At 50.1% G+C, this 18,555-nt stretch overlaps 1 protein-coding gene across 1 annotated transcript in view; it reads right to left on the minus strand.

Moving 5' to 3' along the window:
- Itgb5 (integrin subunit beta 5) overlaps positions 1-18,555 on the minus strand; it is a 107,985-nt gene that overhangs the window by 11,921 nt on the left and 77,509 nt on the right. The window contains exon 10 of the mRNA XM_075965429.1: positions 14,411-14,840. Within this exon, the coding sequence (XP_075821544.1) occupies positions 14,411-14,840 (430 nt within the window). The remainder of the gene's footprint in view (positions 1-14,410; positions 14,841-18,555) is intronic.

An 18,555-nucleotide genomic window follows, 5' to 3' on the forward strand; every position in this document is an offset into this window, starting at 1 on the left:
ATCTCCCAAGTAGCTGGAAGCCCCACCAGGTTTAGCCTATGCAGTATAGTTCTGACACTCTCCAATAGCTCACAAAGGGTGGAAGAATTGCAGAAGGCATGGCTAGGATTATTTCCGAGCACCAGGAGCTGTTTCACTGAGAGGCACTGTTTTCTTTCTGCTTCTATCTTTGGCAGCATTATAAAGTAGTCCACACGTAATTTCAAACAACATCCCAAGATAGTAAAGTTTTGGAGGCGTGTATTACTCCACGGCAAGGCTGTGTTTGAGATTTAGCATTTGTGCTAAAGGGAAGGGAGCCTTGATTTTCTGGTGACCAAGGATCTCCATGCACAGGTATTCTTGCTGTAGCACAGGCAGGCTCGGTTCAGAAGCCTAGAGCTCTGGGCTCCACCATCCATGATGGCTGAGCAGCAAGGAAGCTCCGCTGCAGGCCCCAGAATTCCAAACACCCAGCCCAAGTACTATAGCCGAGTGGTCTCCAGATCCAAAAAGCAAGAGACAGTGAAAGCTGGTGATACATACAGGCCACCAAGAGCTCTTGGAGGGAACGAGACCCACCAGAGATACAATGTGTCCCGAAAGCATCCCCCAACCCTCAGTGCAGACAGCGTGAAAGTCCAGGCTACCTGGGAGAGGGCTGGGGACATCAATGGAGGGGCTGTGGTGGACAGAAAATCCCCACACGTGGCCTTTTGGATTCCAGTACTTGAGAATTCCAAAGCAAACTCAAAGAAAGCCAACAGAGAACGGACAGCCAAGGCCTATACTTGGTGGCACTGTGGAGACCACAATCACTCATGTCCTTAAGGGAGTCTTGTCTAATAGTCACAGTTTGATGACACCTAGGGCTGCTCGCTACCTTTTAAAGATAGCAAAAGAGCTAGGGAGGTGGTATAGTAGGCGGGCGGTATAGCGGTGCAGCCTGTGCTGAACATGCACAGGGCCTCGCCTTCCATCCCCAGTACCATGGAACACACATCAAAGCTAAAAGCAGTTAGGTGAGATGTGGCACGCGCCACTGTGGCCTCCTTCACACTGGCCGTTGTTCCTATCTAATAACAGTGATCTCTCCCAGGGAGGCGGGCTGAGCCCCAGAGTCCACGGCACAGCGCTACAAAGCAGGTTAATTGGTATCATCTCAGCTTAAAGCTTCCTATTCTCCTTTAGGAAGCGCAGCCCGCACAGCATCAGGACCCCACCGGTCTGACCACGGTGTATCGGTATTCCAATGTCCACTCTCAAACATCTTCAACATCTTAGAATCTGCACAGCTGTGCCCTCTCCTCGTGTGCTAGAAACCTGTGTATTAAAGTGACAAGGGACATTTGCCCCTGCGTCCAGGATCAATAACCACTACAGGGCCCAGAGGACCTGAAGTGAGACCTCTTCCTTGAAGTCAAGCCAAATGATAATGCTGTCAGGACAGAGGGCACTGAACTCAATGATGCAGACATAAATATATTTTCATCACACACAGAGAAGGGATACTTATGGACAGTAAAAGCACCACCACGAATTCCTGCACGTGTAACTTACGATCAGTGCCTCCCTTATCAGAATGATTGGCGGCTAAATGGACAGGAAGTTGTAAATGTGCCTATTTATATAGAAATTCAGCTCTACAGAATTCACAAAACAGTGCTTGTATGGGCTGTGGGCCAAGCCTCCCTGCCGCTTTTACCAAGCAGAATATTGGCTATTCAGAGGCCTGGGCTGGAGTTGGGGAGCCAGTGGCCTGGAAGGCAAAGGAGCCAGTGAGAGGAAGCTCAGCATCAATGCTTCATGGAGGTGAAGGAGGTCAAAAAGGGGGCAGATAGTGGGGCCCCAGGACAAGGTCCCAAGGTCCAGCAGGCTGGCGAGCATGCAGGACTGTGCACACAGACATCTCCTTCAGGAAAGCTGGAAGGACAGGAGGGAAGCAAGCGTGAGAATTATAGAGCATTCTTCAGGAAACTGAACTCTGAAGGAACCACAGACTGGCAGGAGAGGAGAAGACTGTGGAAAGTTGGAGGGGTAGGGGTGTGGGCTGGATCAAGTTCAAATCCTTCCTGTGTACTGTGACCTTGGATAAGTCCCTAAACCCTCCCATGGTGTTTCCCTTCCTGCCAGTGAAAACGACACTTTGTGGCAATGCCCTGGAAATGAAAGACGGAACTGGCTGCCCTGAACAGTGGGGCTTGGACAGCAGGAAGAGCTATAAGGTAGGCACCGAGAACTCCAGGAAACAGGAGAGACCACATCAGAGACAAGAACAGTAGGGGATCCGACAGCTGGGCAGCATCACCTTAGAGGGGAAGGAGGGAAAACCAAGGACTGAGGCAGAGAGGAGGCTCTGCCCAGCCTCCCTAGCCCACTCTGTACTCATGGGGACATCAGGCTCAGGACAAGCGCGGGCGGGGTGTCCATATAAAGCCGAGATTGGCCATGGAAGAGAAGTGGGAAAAACAATGAAATCACTAGAACGTGAGGCAGTGGCCAGCAGGATTCTGGGATCAGACTCTGGCTTGCTGCCTCCTCCCCCATCTGCAGGCACTGAAGACTGGTGTCTTGGTGTCTTATTTCTAAGCGAGGCTAGGAGAGATGCCTCCTTACTAGGTAGTACTGTGAGGTAAGCCAACCTGCAGAAAACACTTCAACATGCCTGGCATTCAGGAAATACCACCTTCCTATTGTTGTTAGGGAGGCTTCATGCCAACTTGATCGAAGGCCTGCAAGGCTGTAAGTTCCCACAGGCTACCTGGTCTACACCCAAGCTGAGGCAGCAATGCCCAGGACAAAGTACCCACATGGCCTGCCAGCACCAGGGACAGGTGGGACTGCTGGACCACGGCCATGTGTCTAGGTGGAGTGGCTGACAGCACAAAGGCCAATTGAGCCCAGCCCGGGGAGTTCCCTGGTGCCCTCAACACCAGCAAATTCAAACTTGATTATAAACTCTGAATCAGCAAAGCGAGGCAGGCCCAGCTGCCAGGCTCAGGGCCTCAGATACAGGCCCAGAAAGGGACCAGCTTGATGGGAGAAGGGAGAATGGAGAATGGGTCTCAGCTTCCTAGACTCAACTCAAAGAGTCTCAAGTGAACAGAAGTCATAGCCTTCAAAACCAGCTCCTCCCCCATTCTGACTGTGGGAAGGCTGAAGGGAAGATGGCCCTCAGCCTGGAACCCTTCTCTTCAAGGCCCCTACCTACCCTATGCCCCCATCTCACCCTCATGTGTATACACTTCCTCCTCTTCCCCCATGGGTGCACCTCCTCTCTCCTCACAGCCCTGAGGTCGAGGTTGCCTTCCCACTCTCATGCCCTCTCAATCACCAATCTCCCACAGTCCCTCTTGGCCTCAGAACAGACCCATAAACAGGAAGTGGTTAAATAAATAGTAGGAGTATGTGCTGAAAGACCTGGTCCTTCTGGGGTAACTTCCCTGGTACCATAATACCAGTCTCACTTCTGTTCCAGACACCTGAGTGAAACCTTTCCAGCAACTGTCATGAGAATAAGGAACCAAGGTGACAGCTTTATGTGCTGTGGTGTGTGTGTGTGTGCTGTGTGTGTGTGTGTGTGTGTGTGTCTCCATCCTGCAATGCCCCGAGTCAGGGCCCACAGTCTCCCTCTGTGCCTGTGGGAAGAGTGGCAGCCTCCTCACCCAGACATCCTGGGCACTCTGATGCCAGGCTGCGTGCAGTCTTCTCAGGTGGAGTATGTGCCCAGAAACACACCCAGGACTCCAACTGGAGCTTTGAACAGGAAGGGGAAATCCCTCCGGAGACACACTCTTCCTGGTTCTCTGCTGACAAACAGGCTAAAGTTATATAAGGGAGCATAGATATCCTCAGGTGTCCCTGGCTGGCCAGGGTGTCTGACCCTACCTCACTGTTTGACACTTCCCCTGCCTGTACAGACCTTAGTGACAGAGACACTTCTGAGATGCACGGATGTTTCCAGTTCCCTCATAGTGAGGGCTCTCAGTTGGAACTAGGTACACTTGCCTGCAACAGTTTCCTCATCAGCTCTCCTGAGCTCAGGTCAGCTCCTCCACAGGGAAGCAGCACCGCTGGTTAAGCCAGCCTCATTGAGAGAGCCCCACTGAATGCCATTCTCTCCAGCCCCTCCAGGAAGCTCAGCTAGTCTAGAGAGCTCTGCCCCGTGCAATCTCAGCACTCACTTGCTGGCTTGGCCAGACCACTGCCTTCCACAGTCAGAGAGAGTGCCTGTCTACCTTGCAGGGTGGGGGAAGGCTTTGTGAGCGCGGAACAGGGATGGATGGTTTGCTTTCACGTTTGCTCTCACTTAGATCAGGCCACAGATATCTGCTCAGAACCAAGGACAGGACACTGGCAATGAGCCATGCACCTGGACTGGGACTATGTCCCAAAGGGGCTGTGTTTAAGGCTTGCTCTCCAGGGAGGCACTACTGGGACAGTGTGGGGCCTGGTGGAAGGACGCTAGGCCACTGAGGGGGGGGGGCCTTGAAGGGCATTGGGCCTCTAGCCTTTCTTTCTCTCTGTTCTCAGCTTTGATGAGGTTTAAGGCCCCTTATGCTGCCTCAACATAGGAGACAAGGAAACAATCCCGAAACTCTCAAAACCATGGCCAGAAAAACCTTTCTCCTCTTTGATTTTCTTGGGCATTGTGTCACTGCCTGGAAAGCTAACACAGCTAGATACCACTCTAAATCATGTACCCAAACTACCCTAGTCTACCCAATAACTCTATGTAATGAGTAGGTTATTACCTTAATTTGAACAGGTGTGGGAAATGACAGGCCAAGTAAGTTCACCCAAGCTACACAGCAGGCCGTTGGCAGGAATATGAAGCATTTTCATTTGACCCTGGAGCTATTCTTTGGTTCTGGGATATGGTTCAGTGGTAGAACACTTGGCAACAGGAGTCTATACTTCCTGTTTGTTTATTTAAGACAGTGTCCAGTGGCTGGCCTGGAACTTGCTATGTAGACCAGGCTGGGTCTACAGAGATCCACCTGTCTCTCCCTCTCAAGCACTGGGATTAAAAGCACGCGCCACCACACCCAGCACAAGAGTTTGTACTTCTAACTATTATGTAGTTTTCTAACTATTACGTAGATTGGATTCCTCTCTGGGGAGTCCAATCATGATTGACAATTAAATGCTTAAAGAGGGTCAAGGCATGAAATGGTGAAGATGGTGTAGCCTCATGCATACGCCCGGCTTATTCCACCGGAGGTACTAAATCAGCCATGGCCTCCCTTATTTTCTCGGTTGAACAGGGACAGATGAACTGCTGATTCTCCACCATCACTACTGGTGTGTGACTGGGGCTGGGAGGCTGGGGCATGCCTCCGTCAAACCTCGTGTTTTAGAGAGAGTGGAGGAGGGAGGGCATCTGAGGGGAGCAGGAGGCTTGCTTAGGATCTGGCAAGAGCTTCACTTGATCCTTCAGGGCCCGAGGAAGCTTGAGGATGAACTCCTATGACCTAGAGGACATGAATTTCCTAGTTCCCTCTCCCATGCCCTCTCCTAGTTCCCATGCTGTGTTCACATCTATTTCTGGGGCTCTGTGATCCCCTCAACCCTGATATGACACAGGCAGTGCTGCGCTTCTGTTCAAGAGCCAGTATCTGCTCCCCTCAGATTATAACACCTGCATTTCCACCTCATGCACCTCTGCAAAGAAGCCCACCACCCGACTCCCCCCACACCTCCTGGAATCCTCCACCTGCCCATTTCTTTAGGCATCTCAGGGTCTGGCCAGCCTCGAAGAGTCTGGGCACAAGCAGAGTCTTGTTTTGGAAGCATCGCTCTGGCTGCAGTGTGGGCACACACTGGGGTGGTAGCTGCAGAGGGGAGGAACGGACTTCCAAGGAGTGGAAAGGGTCAGTGGAGATGGATGGAAAGGTTGGGGAGAAGGCGAGATATGGGGCAGCTTCTGGGCTTCTGCCTCACACTGGATAAACCAAAAGGGAGACAAAGACAACCTGGGAGGGTCTGGCTGGGAGGAAGAACAAAGTTCAACAGGGAACATTCTAGAGTAAGGGCTTGCGAGAGGCTCCCAGAACTCAGGAGGGAGTGTGTGCAGCTGAGCAAGCTAGAATTGCTGGAGGTACCCCAGAGGGTAATCCCCAGAGAGGATGGGGTGAGCATGTGAGCAGCTCTAATGGGCAGCTGGCTAGAGGAGACTGGAGGCAGGAAAAGAGGACACTGGCAAAGGAGATGAGGGTTGGATCGAAATAGGACTCAGTTCAGGGCGGAGGGGGAAGTGACCAATGAAGCCGACACCTGCAGACAACAGAGCTGAGAAACATGGCTGGGAGCAGAGAGGAACGATGAGCTGCTCGTGAACAGGGCACTTGAGGGGAGCAGTTTTGATTTCCCTTCCTGACTTTCACATTCATTCTCTTGCCCTTCCTCCCTCCTCGTCTCCCTCCCTTCTTCTTTCTCTTCCTCCCTTCGACTGGACTATGTCTGGAAGCTGACCAGAGTCAGACATGGTAGCATATACCTGTATCCTCAGCACCCAGTTGGCAGAGGCAGGAGAATCAGTACAGTTCTGAGGCCAGCCTGGTCTACACAGCGCATTCCAGGCCAGCAAGGGATATGCAAAGAAACCCTGGAAAGTGCACTACTTGTTGGTTTGTGTTCCTTACCCCATCAGCCCTCACAATGATAAACTTGTATTTGTGTGTGACCGGTGCCTAGCATGGTTTCCGGCCCTCAGAGGACACCGAGGACGTGCTGCTGATGACTGGACAGACCTCATGGCCTAGGGAAAGAGACTCCCAATGATGAACATTAAGAAAGTGACATCACAGGGCTGGAGAGATGGCTCAGAAGTTAAGAGCACTGGCTGCTCTTTCAGAGGACCTGAGTTCAATTCCCAGCAACCACATGGCAGCTCACAACCATCTGGAATGAGATCTGTGCCCTCGTCTGGCCTACAGGGATACGTGTACTATATACATAATAAATAAAACTTCAATTAAAAAAAAAAGAACGTGACATTACTCAACACCAATTACCACTGATTCCTGTGGGCTTCAATATGATCCTCGAGGCAGTTCAAATTAGCAACAAACATCCACAAACTCCAGAGGCTTTGGGGCTGCCATGAAGAAGAGAACTGAGGATTTTCCTTCCTTTCCCACGGCCCTCCCCATGGTCCAACAGAAGTCACAGGCTCCCCCGCCCCACCGCTTTGTTCCTATACAATGTTCCAATCTCCCAGCACACACATCAGCTGGCAGTCACACAGCGATTCATTCTTGGCCTCTGGGCCAGCTACTCCTCTCTCCTTGGCTTACTGTGACAACTGATGGCGTTTCCTCTGAGTGGCTCTCATCCTCTGCTTTTCCTGGGTCTGGGGAGCAAACGATGATCACAATGTGGCATTGCTTTAAGCTGAGTTTCTGTAAATTCCCACATTACTTTGCTATCTCAGTGCTGTCCTGGAAGCTAAGGCTCCATTGTCAATGCCACAGGACCCTCCCAAAGAATACCACAGTCTTCCTGGCCTTGGCCCTTAGGTCCATGACGATAGTATTAACAACCACAAGAGAGGCAGGGAAAGGGCATGGCTTCTAGGCCAGCTCTCTGTCCTGGGGAGATTATGGCAGTGAGGGGAAGAAAGAAAAGGGTGGTGGTGGTGGCAGAGGTAGGCAGATCACTTTGAGTTTGAGACTAGCCTAGACTACAGAGCAAGTTCCAAAACAGGCTCCAAAAACTACGGAGAAACCCTATCTCAAAAGCCCAAAACAAACAGAAGAATCCTATGTTCTTTAATCAACTCTTCTTTCTAGTCTCAAAGAATCTGCATACTTCTGGGTAAAATACACCATAGTCCCTGTCAAGGCCCCAAGAGTGCTGACTCAGAAAGAGAAACAGAAGGCTGTCGCCAAGAGAAACAGGGATGCCAGCTCCACACCCTGGGGTTAGCTTAATTGCCCAATCTGCCTGGAAGGCACCTTGGGGAGATACAGGCCGTGTCTGGAAAGTGTGAACTCACCACCTTCTTGGTCACACCACTGGCAAAGTGTCATACCGTTGCTGTTGGTGAACCACAGCCCAGTTCCACCCCAAACTGGCCACTGCGCCTGGTGCAGCATTCTCACCGGACAGAATTGGTCTGAAATGCCAAATGTGCCAAATGTGTGGGCCACACTGCAGCTCAGCTGCCAGGAGCCGGGTTGAGCCAGCAGGACCAGCTGGTCAGAGAAGAGCCCACTAGGTTCAGGGGAGGGAGACTTCTTGGACCAAGGCCCGAGGCAGAATCAGTGAGGGTGTGGCTTACAGCATCCTCCTCAGCTCTTCTGGGGCAGGATCTATAATAGTACCACAGTGTCCACGTACGGCAGTAACAACTCCATAAGCTTGGTGGCAGTTCACCTTACAAGACTAGGCTAATAAAGGTGGGCTCAAGATAATCAATAACAATAGCCAGATTATCTGCCAAATCCAGAGAGGAACACCCTGTGCCTTCCGCAAACAAGAGTCATAAATAGCACAACGGGCACCTTGTTCAGCGCCTTGCCCATGCGTGTCCTTCAGTCCTGTTCTGCTTAAGGGAGATTCATTTTAGGAAAACAGACACAGTAGTTCCTAAAGTTTCGACCACGATAAAGACTAACTAGGCAAGAAATAGAAATGTGGGCTAAATGCTAGGGTGATGGCATTGAGGGCTAAACTGGGAATCCAGGTTTGGGCAAAGGCACAAACTAACTAAAATAAGGCAACCCTGGAAGAAATGGCCACAGCGTAAAAGGCAGTTCAAGGCTCTTCTGGTTTGCATCTGCAGTCAAGAGTCACAAGAAGGGGGAAGAGACAGAAATCTTTAATAAATAAATAAATTAATTAAAAAAAAGAAAAGTAGGTAGGTAGGTTTCTAAGCATTAAAAATTAATAATGCAATATACCATTTCCCACAGAAACATTTGAATTAGCTGCTGCTTCTGCATAGACTTGTTTAGATACTGTGTTTGAATCATTATAGCTTGGCACTATCAGGTCTTAGGAAACTGTAATGTAAAAGAAGTTCTAAACAAAAATTCTACCTATGTATAGCTCAAAACATTATCGTAAAATAATTGTTTAAAATAAAGGGCGAAATAAAAAAAAAAGTCACAGGAAGCAGGTGATTCAGGGTGGTGCACACCTCCCAGTTAGCCTGGAGCTTAAAACAGGAGGATTGCTTGAGCCCAGTGGGTAAGACCAGCCTAGGCAACAGAGCAAGACCTCTTTTTAATTTTTTTTTTTAATTTCAAGGAATTTAGTCTAGGTTCTGGGCCTCGGTTTCTGCAAAGTAGATAATACATATTGACCTACTATGTGTGACTGGTATTAGGAAAGGCATGTGATACAAGATAAACAAAACCCCTCTTATTTAGTATTTCCTAGCAATACATGCAAAACACTAACATCCATCTATTCCCAAGGAAACAGTCCCCATGTCATAAGAAGTGCTTAAAAGACATATGTTTATGGGTATGAGTGTTTTGCCTGCACGTATGTATGTGCACACGCATGGTACCCAAGGAGGCCAGAAGATGGCATAGGGGACTTCTTATGCTGGCATTTTAGTCGGTTATTAGTTGCCAGATAGGTGCTGGGAGCCAAAGCTAGATCTTCTGCAAGACCAGCCGCCAATGCTCTTAACACCCCCACTCATCTCTCCACCCCCATAAGAAATGCTTTAAAATCGTCTCCTTATATTATTATGCCTGCCCATCGCCTGAGGTCAGTTCCGTGCATCAGGCAGCACCTTCATAGGACTTCCTTTAGAACGCGATATGGCTGAGCTCATCTGAAGGACTCTGTGGAGAGGGGCTGTGGATGAGCTTGGAGGGCAATGGAACCCCAAATGTGCCCCAGCAAAGAGGAAGGAAAACAGCCCGAGCGATTCCAGACTACAGAGAACTTCTGAATCTGGCTGGTGTTCCAAGGGCAGTGTTCCTAGGAAGGGACACTCCCCACAAAGGACACAGGGCACCCTCAGATCGAGTGCACTGAAGTACCCCAAACCAGAACCAAACAGAAATGCTGGCTAAACCCCTGAGACAGAGAAGAAAGAGCACCAGAAACAACTAGTTTCCACCACCAGAGGTCTCTCATACTTCTAAATTTAAGAGTTGAACATTTTTTTCTCTTTTGTTTTCTTTTCGGTTTTTCGAGACAGGATTTTTCTGTAGCTTTGAAACCTGTCCTGGGACTTGCTCTGTAGACCAGGCTGGCCTCAAACTCATGGGAATCAGCCTGTCTCTGCCTCCCAAGTGCTGGGATTAAAGGCATGCGCCACCACCGCCCAGCATGAATTGAAAAATTTCTAACACCATTATCCTCTATGTTTAATGGCTAATAGTACCTATACCTGCATGACGGAGAGCTAAGCTTTGGCATCCTCATGGTCTCCCTAAATTTGCATATTTTGCTTATTAAATGTTGTTATGTTCTTCTCAAGCCAAACTTCATGAGTTTATGGATCAGGCCTAATCAAAGGCAGAATCCTGGGAATGAGGTTTTTTATCTGCACAGTTCCCTTTCCAAATAGAGAGAAAGGGATGATGGGGGCGGGACCCAATTCTTAGATCATCCCCCTTGCAGAATCACTGGCAACCTATTAAGAAGTTTCTGGAAACAGGACCTGAGCAGGGAGACAACTCCATTCCCAAGAACTGACTCAGACATGGAGCAAGGCAGGTGCTCAGGTTGGCCTGCCCCACTGCCTCTCATCTTTCAAGCTCACAGAAACATCCAGAAGAGGCAGGAAGAAGCTTGCTATGTTTTATATGCCCATTCTTTAACCCCAGCAGAAAATTCCAGAGGCAAGAAAAACTTAATTCATGCAGAATATAATGCTTGGCGTAGGGGGTCATCAATGTATAATGTATAACAAATTCTTACTGAATGTTAGGTAGCAATATGCCTAAATAAAATGACAGCAAGGGAGACATCACTGACATGTCCTTAGCACCAGTTAGCTAAGTTATTACCACCCAGTCTCCTGAGTTTACCTGCCAGTCTGCAAATCTTGACTCCGCTGCTTTCAGAGGAAAGACAGTTCCCACCACTGCCCCTTTCCCAGGCCTACCTTCTTTGAATGCAAACTATCTGTCCTTACAGGCTAAATTTGGAAGCCCTACTTAATCTCTGTGAATTGAGAAATTCCTTTCGACATACCTGGATAATATTGTCATGGACAGTGCTTCCTTTGGTAAGAAGCAAGAACCCAAAGCTGAGCCTTTAATTGCAGGAGCCTTTTAGTTAGAGGCCCGAAGAACTGTTTTAAGTCTACTGAGACTTAGCAGACCCTGGATCTGTTCTTGGATGCTGGCTCTGGCTTATTAAGAAAGTGCCATGCTCCATTTGCCATCTCCGGGAAAGATCTACTGGTGTCCTTTGGGCTCTCAATATCTACCACATAATAAAAGTGGTGTATAAATTACACAACCCTATTACAATGTACTTTGGGGGCCTCAGCCATAAGATCAAAAAGGTCTGCTCAAAATTTTACAACTGATTAGATTTTAAATTTCTCATCCTGTGAGACCCAAGAGGTAGGGTGGCCATCAGATTATTAACTGTAAAAATCTCATCAGCTTCGTGTAAGAGAGTGACTAGATCCCAGGAGATGACTGATGGGCACACAAATCACCAAGAAGCACAAGGTCTGAGCAAGTCTCTTTTACCACATTAAAAATAACTCACCAGACCCAGACCTCTTCTCATGTTTAAAGAAACTTTGAAGGGTCAACACTTTCCAAGAACCAGACGAATAGAAACCCTCACAGGGGCCTCAGAAAATTCCCGTTACACACGGAAATGGTTTGAGGACAGAACTATTCTGCAAATTGCTACTTCTAGAGGCCAGGAGAGCCACAGCAAGAGTCCGATGACGGTGTGTCACAGAACCGTAACAACTGCTCACTGGCTTCCAGACCCAGCCTGCTGTTTTGATGGAAAACCTATCCCAAACCCGCAGGCTCTTGCATTTTCCATCCTCCTTCTCACAGTCGGGGTCAAGGACTGTAAGTCCTACAGAGGACTTACAGAATCAGATAAATGGAAGAAGCCTCTCTGGGTGTCCCCATCAATCCTGGCCCTGACTCTGACTCAGCAACTTCCTCCAGGACACTGCCCAGCCCCTCCCCCCTCCCCAGGACAGACCTCAACCACAAGACCCACTTCCAGGATGGGCTGCAGGGGCCAGGGGGAAGGAGAAGTGCCAGAGAATGCTGAGGCGGATGGTTTGAGAGCCTGAGTCAGCATCTTCTGACTGAACACAGTGCTTAGGAAATAGACTTTGTCTCCCATGAAAACCCCAAGCGGAGCAGCCACCCCCAGAAACTAGTGTGCGCGGAAGCTCAGGCTGGCCAGGGTAGCCAGAGCTGGAGGAAGAAACTGTTCACCACCGCTCAGCTGCGTCTAGAAAGGGCCAGATGGTCTGAGAGACAAGAAGCATGGGGTACCTCCTCCCCGCAGAAGCACGGGCCATTGAGCTCCCCGTCTAGAACCACGCTTGCTTTCAACTCACCTTAAATGCACAAACCCAACAATGGCCTTAGTGCAGAAACCCCCTTCTCCAGGAAGACCTGGAGAGCTTCCATATTTCAACAAGTGTGGCTTTTCTAGCTGAAGGTACGATGAGAGTCAAGAATGTTCTGATCGGCAATTAACTAAAGTAATTCGAGTTCTTCTCTGGAGGAAAGGGAGGCTGAAGGACAACACACGAAATCAGATGCAGACAAGGACACTAATAAGGAAAGGTTGGGAAGGAAAGAAAATCCCCCTTGGAGAGATGAAAGCATGGATGATTGTAACGTTGCTTTCCATCAGTCAGGACATTCTAGATTCAAGAATCAATCCTCGGTTCTCTTGAAAAGCAGTTCTCTGGACAACACAGAGGGTGGGCGGGTGGGGGAGGGGCACATGTGAAATAGTGAGGGAGAAATAGGCCCCTTGATTGGTTTGCCAGATGGTCCCTGTCCTGCTCTCCATGGAGAGAGACAGCACAATCTGACCACGCCGCCATCAACCATCAACTTCCCATTTCCCAAGTGTTCCTTAAGGACCAAGCTTAACTTTTGTATGTTGGGGGACACCCCAGCTTAGGAAGTCAGTAGCTGCCGTGCTGTTCACCTGAGAGCTTCAGATCTTGCCCCCCCCCATCTCTGCATCCATGGCCATGAGAACCTGGAGGTCACAGGGTTAGAGGGTGCAGGGAGTTTTCAGACAAATGCTTCAGCAGAACTCTACAGTATAAGACAGCAACTCAGAACTATGGGTTCTGGTGGTTGGATAAACAAGTGAGTTCACTCAGCAAATGAGGGAAAATGTTAAGCTTTTCCTTCAGAGGTCTCTCACACATCCTGGACCAACTGCCCCGTGCCTGCCGGGCTCTGTGCTCACTCGGGCTCCGTGTTTATGTCTTTTCCTTCCATTCTCAAAGTAAGGCAGAAGCAAGCAATGTTGGGTCAGCTTTAGAGATGGGAAAACCAATGTCAAGACAAGTGAAGTTCTGTCTACCACACTGTGAAGATGGATTTGCACAGGCAAATCCGCTCCAGGGAACACAGGCTGACCAGCATTCTGGAGCAAAACCATTCCCAGCGGTTATATCTGACTCCGGAGCTAAGCGGAGAGGAAACTCCATCCCACCACGGGGAGTTTTTTTAAACACAGCCCAAGGACCCACAGGCTAAGCCTGGCACCGTCAGCTCCCAGGGCACGGCTCTGACCCATACAGGAGCCAGTGTACTCCTTTTGTGCCAGGCTTGTGCTGAGTCCTTCGTTCAGTCTCGTTTCTCACAACTCCACACCCGCTGCTCCTGAGTCCACTTTATCTGTGAACCTAGACAGAACCATCTAGCTAACACCAATGTGTCATCACACTGACGGTGGGAGAGTCTCTGTCATAGAGTTGGCACATGGGTTCCAATCTTTTCACGTGCCCTCACCTTCATCCACAATACTCCTATATCCTGCACTTCCCAAAACAACTGTGAACGTTTCAATCCGACCACCCTCGAGGTGTGCTCGTAGGAGCTCTGCTTATAGGAAGCCCCCAGTCCTCTTAACATCTACACACCTGTGCTTTCCATGGGTAACATCCCATAATACTACACCATCACATGGGCCTGACCTGTTCCACGCATCCCCTAGCCCTACCTCACGCTCTACCTTCATGGCCAGTCCCCACCCATCAGTGCCCTATGCGGGTGAGTCCTGCCAGAAGGGACCCACGGCAGACCCCCTCAGACTTGATGTTATATTACACATGTGGGCATCCACCATGCGCCAGTGGCAGGCAGGGCTTATCCCCAGTCTTCTTCCAGGCCAGCCAGAAGCGTGACCGTTTCTACCACCATCCTGAAAAGGGCAGGGTTGGGGCTGACACAGCATCCAGGCCTGGGTCTGGCTCGGACCAAAGGTGGCGGAGGCCTACCTGAGCACAGGACACCCTTGTTTCTGGCGCAGGAAAAGCTGTCGCACTCGCAGAAGGGCCCGTAGATCCTCCCAAACTCGCTCTCGAAGCAGGAGCACTGGTTGCAGTTGCATTCCCCGCGTCCGCTGCACAGAGGCTTGCCTTCCGCCTCTCGGCACAGGTTCTGGTACCCGCTCTGGTTCTCTCCCTCCTGGCACTCACATCTGGTGCCCAGGTAACTGGGGTCACATTCACACAGCCCACAGACGTATGTTCCATTCCCACTGCATCTGGCGCTGTTGGGCTCCTGTCCTGTGCTACAGCCGCATGTGCAGTTGTAGGTGACTTCCACCTGTAGACTGTCCCGGAACCCTACAGGCCGCAGGGTGAAAGCTTGGGCTGTGTGTCTGCCAGGGCAGCTCCGAGCCTCCACGGAAACTTCAAAGGATGCCTGGGTAGAAGGAGAGGAGACATCATAGCCATAGCAAGCCAGGGTTCCCGTCCCCTCACCTCCAGGAGGCATGGCCACATACACCCCTTATGAGATCTACCCTGTCCAGCACACAGGTGGAACCCTGGTAGAAAGAGACAGTGGGTTGGCAATCGCAGGTATCTTATGGACAAGAGGAGTTGACTACGCTAATATTCAACAGGAATTGGGCATATGTCTTTAAGGTCTATTCTCATCACCTTTAAGACCCCAAGGAGAGGGGCTCTGAAGAAATACACAAGGAGTAAGGTGTGCATGGCTCTGGCTCTCCCCTTTATCTCCCACGCCATCTCACGCTGCTCCCACTGCTGTACACATCTCTTCTCCCATCTCAGAAATCATCCATTCAACCAGCATCTAATGTATGTAGTGGGCTAGATGCTGGGGGATGGTGGTGCCCCCTGGCAGGAGCTGCAGGGCAAAGAACAGTCACCTGACCCACAGGAATGAGATTTCCCTCTCTGTTGGAGAAGAGACGGGATGTCACACCCGAGGTCCCTCTCATGTTCCAGCCCCACTTCCCTGCAAGCACGGTTCTTACAGCTGTATCCTTCCCCATCAGCCCACAGTCCCGAGGCTGAAAAAGACACTCACCGCCTGAGTAGCTATCACACAAAGGGACACTTTAAAAAATAAAACATTTAGGGAGGAGCTTCTCAAAGGCTGCCTTGACCCAAGAGCAAGCTGGACCTAGCAGACAGGAGACTGCCTGTCAGCTGCTCACAGCCTGGAGGGGAAGGGAGGCTGGGAGATTCTAATTCCAGGAATTAGACCACAACACCATACCTAGTCAGAGGAAGGAGCTGTGTGGGGATGGAATCTCCTGGGATATTTCAGAACAAGCCCCGATGATTCCACAGAAATGAGGACGAGCAGGTGAGCGGTGAAGGAACCTCACCAAGATGCACTCCTCTGGAAGAGGGGACCCCGTCCTCAAGCAGGCATGCCCGGTCACTCCTTCAAGGGAACCTTTCTATCTGGGCTGGCGTCTTTATTTCCCAGGACTCGTCATCACTAGCCTGCTTTGGTGTGCAATTGCGATAATGGTCATGTGTAAGCATTATTTCCAAAAGGCCTCTTCCCAGATTCCCTGGCATCTGGGGACATTCAGGGTAGCGATACTGAGCAAGACAGGCCTGAGTCGGGCTTGCCAGCAAACCACAGCTTTTTTTTTTTTTGGATTTTTCGAGACAGGGTTTCTCTGTAGTTTTTGGTTCCTGTCCTGGAACTAGCTCTTGTAGACCAGGCTGGCCTCGAACTCACAGAGATCTGCCTGCCTCTGCCTCCCAAGTGCTGGGATTAAAGGCGTGTGCCACCACCGCCCGGCTAGCCCCAGAGGTCTTGACAACAACCACCCAGGTCTCAGCATCAACCATGATACTTAACAGAGGGTACTTTAACACAAGTGAGCTGAAGAAAATGTCCAGGAGCCCAGAATCAAAAGACAGAAGGAGAAGCATACTAGCTGCAGACAAGGCTAACCCCATCACGTCCATTATCTTTATGGAGGGCAGGGAGAAAGAAGAAAAGGGAAGTGATTGACAAGTCCAAATCTGAGCTCCAGGAAAGGAAACAAGACAGGGGATCTACACAGCATTGAAATCTGTTCATGACAATGCATTGGTACACATGAGCATTACACAAGCATCCTTTTCATTCAACCCAGCAGAAGCTGTCTTCCTTTCAAGGGAATCAATGATGGCAGAAGGATTGTCTGGTTACACAGCCAGCTGGGATGGTGTTCACCTAAAACAGGCCTGAATTCCCTAGCATACCACCTCCTAGAAAGGGCAATGGATACTCATGTAAAGATCTGGGTAGAGAGAACGGCTGCCTGGCCAAGGCAAAGACAGCATGATGGTGACCCCAAAGTGACTGTCATAGGCTTCTCCAAAGCTTTCTTCTGCCTTGAGCTGGGAATGTGCTGAGCTTGCACACAGGCAGGGATTGGGGGCTGAGACTGAGTAAAGTAATCTATGGGGCCACGAAGAATGAAGGGAAGCGGAGACTCTGGGAGGCTGATGTCATCCCTTCCCAGACATTTGCATGAGGCTGCTACTTCCTGCCACTTTCTGTGCCTGGTGAATGAAGAGACCAGAAATTCAACAGACTGCAAAGAACAGCCTGCAGCAAGGGCCAAGGGCACTTGCTATTGACTCTGGTGAACACAACCTTCCTTCCCCATGAAGACCTACCTTTGCAAATCCAGAAAGCAAGGAAGGGAGGGGGGCAGAGGGAGAGAGAGAACAGAGAGCCAGGACATGGAAACTCACACTGTCTGCCTGTCTGAGAAGTCAAGAGAGCTTGGCTCCCCAGCAGAGTTCCAGGGCCTCTTCGGTCAAGGCTTCTGTCCAGAGGTCTATCTGTCTGGCTTGGGGCCTGCTGTCTGATAACTGGAGAGAAGCCCTGTCTGTCTTAGTCTTGGCTCCTGCTAGACACAGGCATGCTATATAAAGCACGGTCGGAACAGCAAACAGGTCTGCTTTGCTTTCCCATCCTTACAGTTCAGTTTCCCTACTGGATTAGCAAACCCTGAGAGGCTAGAAGGTACTGGAATACAACTCCTTGGCAACCAAGGTTTAGGGACAAGCATGATACTGAGACATGATACTCAGTCTAGATGAAGGTCACAGATGCAGTTAGCCATTCTGGCTGGACGGGTGACTTAACCTCATTGGGATGGCTCTGGCTCTCCATTGAGGGAGCCTACCCTCTCAAAAGGGTTGCCCAAACCCTATACAGAACCCTAATCCCAGGGTTCTGCAGATGCCAAGTCCACTTGGATCTTAAAAAAATAAAAAGCAGAGGTGGGCCCCAAGTACGGGGCCACCAGGAATGGACAAGAGCAGGGGAATATGCTGTGCGAAGGCCGTGACAGTGGCTCACTGGGCCCTTTGTGTGGGGTGCTAATGCAAGCTGCCACCTGCATACTGATTTGTCAACGCTAGCTCCTAAGAATGTCAACTCAGTCAGGCTTATCGGTGAATGGAGAGGGACCACCTCAAAACTTAGGTGAGGGACCCAAAAAAAACCAAATTAATCAATCAATCAATTAATTTATGTGTATGTGCACACGTGAGGAAGGTTCCCTCGGAGTCCAAAAGATGGTCCTGGATCCCTAGGAGCAGGAACAATGTGTAGCTGTAAGCCAACCAATGTAGGGGGCTAGAGACTGAACTTGGGGCCGCTACAAGAGCAATATGGAGCAATATGCACCTTTAGCCTTAATGCATCTCTTTAGCCCCTTAAAACTCTTTTATGCATTCATTATTTATTTTGGTTTTTTTAAGACAGGACTTCTCTATGTAACAGCTCTAGCTGTCCTGGAGCTCACAGAGATCCACCCGCCTCTGCCTCCTGAGCTACACCACCATGCCCAGCTGCCCCTTAGAATCCTTAATTTTCAGACCTCACTTTTCGCTGTACACCGTCCAGAAAGTCCCTCCCTCAGGATCTGCGTGACCCTGGTGGACAGCGACACACCCAGCTCAGGCAAAGGGCAGCTCTGAGCAGCCATCTATACCCAGACAACAAAACCACACAGCTCTTGCCAGAGGGGCCATGTGACTGTGGCCCTTGGACACAGAGACAATACCGGGACAGAGAGAAGACAAAGGGCCAGCAGAAGCTTGCCTGAGGACCGGCTGCTATTTCCATAGGGCTGTGGCCACTGGAT

Source organism: Microtus pennsylvanicus, chromosome 1, assembly GCF_037038515.1.
Source record: "Microtus pennsylvanicus isolate mMicPen1 chromosome 1, mMicPen1.hap1, whole genome shotgun sequence".
NCBI classification, from domain to species: domain Eukaryota; kingdom Metazoa; phylum Chordata; class Mammalia; order Rodentia; family Cricetidae; genus Microtus; species Microtus pennsylvanicus.